General features: G+C 49.4%; 1 protein-coding gene across 1 annotated transcript; it reads right to left on the bottom strand.

Annotated features, from left to right (window-relative positions):
* Positions 1–986: 986 nt before the first annotated feature.
* On the bottom strand, positions 987–3,136 carry NHLRC1 (NHL repeat containing E3 ubiquitin protein ligase 1). Its single transcript, XM_030881325.2, has one exon. The coding sequence runs from the start codon at positions 3,087–3,089 to the stop codon at positions 1,902–1,904; it is 1,188 nt and encodes a 395-aa protein (XP_030737185.1). The 5' UTR covers positions 3,090–3,136; the 3' UTR covers positions 987–1,901.

Raw genomic sequence — 3,136 nt, 5'->3', positions numbered from 1 at the left:
ACAACTACTGAGCCTGCGCATCTGGAGTCTGTGCTCCGCAACAGGAGAGGCCGCGACAGTGAGAGGCCCGCGCACCGCGATGAAGAGTGGTTCCTGCTCGCCGCAACCAGAGAAAGCCCTTGCACAGAAACGAAGACCCAACGCACCCAAACAAATAAATAAAATAAATTTATAAAAAATAAAAGATTTAAAATAAATAAATAAAAAATAATAATAAAATGTCATTGTTCCCGAGGAAAATGTTTTTAAGGTCAATCCACGGTTGCCCTACTCACAAATGACCAAGTCTGAACCCATATCTCCGCCTGAGACAACTTTTCTTGTTACGCAACCCAGAATACCTGTGATGTCACAGACCCAAAGGCGATTTCTAAGGGTTGGGTGAGCGTGAGGGCTTGGGGCTGTTCCCAGAATCCCTATCTGGAATGCGTTTACAAATGGTGATCAGTCCAGGGTACCTGAAATCTTATTAGCACTGCATGATGGGCGCATTGAAGCAAAATGGGCTTCTGTGGACTGGCACGGGAGCCAAGCTCTCTCTTTCAGGACAAACTATAATCTTATTCATAATTTGGGGGCTATTCCTAGAATGTACATTCTATCTATTAAAATGCTTTGTAAAATAGAAGCCTATTGCTGATAAAGCATCAGCTATTACCTAAAACAAACTCTCACCTTTCAGAACCAATATTTTCTCCCTGAGAAAAAATTTTTTCTGCTGCTTCTGAGGTGTCAGTTATTTGGTACTATTCCAACAGCCCTCAACTCTGAAATGTTTACACTAGCTAAACACACACAACTTACAAAGAACTGGCCACTTCACCCGAAATTTCCACCTATTCACTTAATCAATTGCAATGTTGAAGCAGGAATTACCTTGGTCAAGGCTATATTTCAATTCAAGAAGTATTTAACTGTTTACCAGTGGCTAAATGCTGACTCAGGATCAAGGGAATTGTTTATTGAGTACACAGTGTTTGCAACACATGGGACAGATTTAAACTGGACAGAGAAAAACCCCATCACCAAAGTGCTTCAGGTTACCACTGATCATAAAAAGGCAGGCAAAATCATTTCTGCCATGAACTGATTGTGGTGACTTATCTCTTTATTAACATGAACAGAAATAACATCCAGCCCTCTAACACAGAGTATAGGGGTAGAGCGTTCCGCAGGAGTTTAGAACTTACGTCAACACAAGCCTTTCTCAACAAACCAAGTAGTATTTCCTGAGTACCTACAGCGGAGGAGATACAGGTACTAAGATACGCGTTGACCTTTTGAATAAGCAATTTCAATAGTTTTTCTTATTCAAGTAACTCAGGATCCACAGTAACTCCATCTAATGAGCCACCAAAGGAACTGCAAGTTGAACTAAACTGATGTCCACCACAAAATCCTTTTTCTCTTGAACTCTATAAAGTCTCCTTTCTCTGTGCATCTAACTAAATAGCTACCTGTAAATAGAGTACACATAGCAACAATATACACCCACATATATTTTTCCACATCTGTTATCTTATTTAAGAGCAAGGGGTTTTGGAGTCAGAATTGAGTTCCATTTGTGACTGTCATAGTAAGTAAATGTGACCTTGGGTAAATCACTTAAGCTCTCTGGGTCTCAGTTTTCTCATCTCTAAAATGGGATTCATAATAGAAATTGGGTAATTGTAAGGATTAAAGGAGCTAATATTAGCAAATTTCTTAGCACAGGGAGTACATAATCCATAAATCGTAGATTTAATTATTGTCCTTTAATAATTATCCCAACCTTTGTAAGTCTACCAGGCACTTATAATTATCTCTGTTGAACAGATGAGATTAAGTAATTTATCCAGGGTTCAACAATTCAGCAGTGGCAGCTCCAGGGCGTCTGATGCCAGGCCCCAAGACTCCCACCATCACCCCCAGTCAACCTTATAGACTTTTATAGAATGGGCTGCACTGTCCAGCACAAGAAGAGAATTTTCCTTGGTAAAGGTCAGTGCCACAGGATGGGAAAGACCGTGGGTGATGATGGGCTTCAGTACTGGAAACTCCTCAGGTTTTCCTAAGCATAGGACAGCCAGATTAGAAGTATCGGCAACAATCACGTTCCCCTGGTGATCAAAGGTCACAGCGGAGGCGGTTATTTTGGAGGGGAAAAAGAGGCTCAGCCCAAAGGCATCCACCTGGCCGATGAGCTGCATACTTGCGCTGAACACCTTCACCGTGGTGCTGCAGGCCCCGGTCCCCACAGCCAGGGGGTGCTCTAGGACCGCAATGGCCCCGGTGAGCCAGGACACCGCCACCCCCCGGGGATGGCACAGGTGAGTTTGCAACCGTTCAGTTCTCCGGAGGACCCCTTCTGGAAAGTCGATTTCCAGGAGGTGCAGGGACCCCGCCTCCGCATCAGTTACCATGACCCCATTCTGAGGGGTGGTCTCCACACCCCAAGGCAAGGAGAACTGGCCTCCGATGACAAGCTTAATCTGGCCAAAAAAGTCAAACACTTTGATGGAGCGGTCGCCGGCGTCGGTGACAACCACATGGCAGTCGTTTGTGACGGTGACGTCAAGTGGATACCTAATGTCCTGAGCAGCGTCCCCCTTCTCTCCAAACTGATGCGCACATCCTCCCCCCGCGTCAAAGATCTTGACACGCCTCCTGCCGTCGTGCACCACCACGACCCGCCCCGTCTTAGGACACAGCGCCAGCCCAGTGGGGTTGACCAGGGTCCCCCAGCCTCCGAAGGCGTGGTGGCAGGTGAGGACCCCGGGGGCGGAGGGGGCGGCGCGCGGGGCCGCTGGGGCCGGGCGCAGCGCGGAGCCCAGGAGCTCCAGGAGGTGCAGCACCGGCAGGCAGTCGCTGGTGTCGCAGCCCCTGCAGGCTCGCCGGCAGAAGGGGCACTCGAGGGCCAGCGTCCGCGGGTGCGCCAGGGCGGCCACGCAGGCCAGGCAGACCACGTGGCCGCAGGGCAGGTTGCGTGGGCGCCGCTGCTGGCGGTGGCCGAACCGCTCAAAGCACACCTTGCACTCGAGCAGGCTGGTCTCGGCCTCGCGCACCAGCTCCCGCAGCGCTGGCCCGCTCCCGGAAGCCTCGGCACCCATCGCGCGGCCTGAAGGACTCCCGCCGCCCCGACAGCCTGCGGAGCTGT

The sequence above is a fragment of the Globicephala melas genome, chromosome 11 (genome assembly GCF_963455315.2).
Source record: "Globicephala melas chromosome 11, mGloMel1.2, whole genome shotgun sequence".
Lineage (NCBI taxonomy): Eukaryota > Metazoa > Chordata > Mammalia > Artiodactyla > Delphinidae > Globicephala > Globicephala melas.
This window is presented reverse-complemented; position numbering and strand designations above follow the sequence as displayed.

Bases quoted from the DNA above. Each gene is read 5' to 3' on its own strand.
- NHLRC1 (XM_030881325.2), bottom strand. From the start codon at position 3,089: ATGGGTGCCGAGGCTTCCGGGAGCGGGCCAGCGCTGCGGGAGCTGGTG.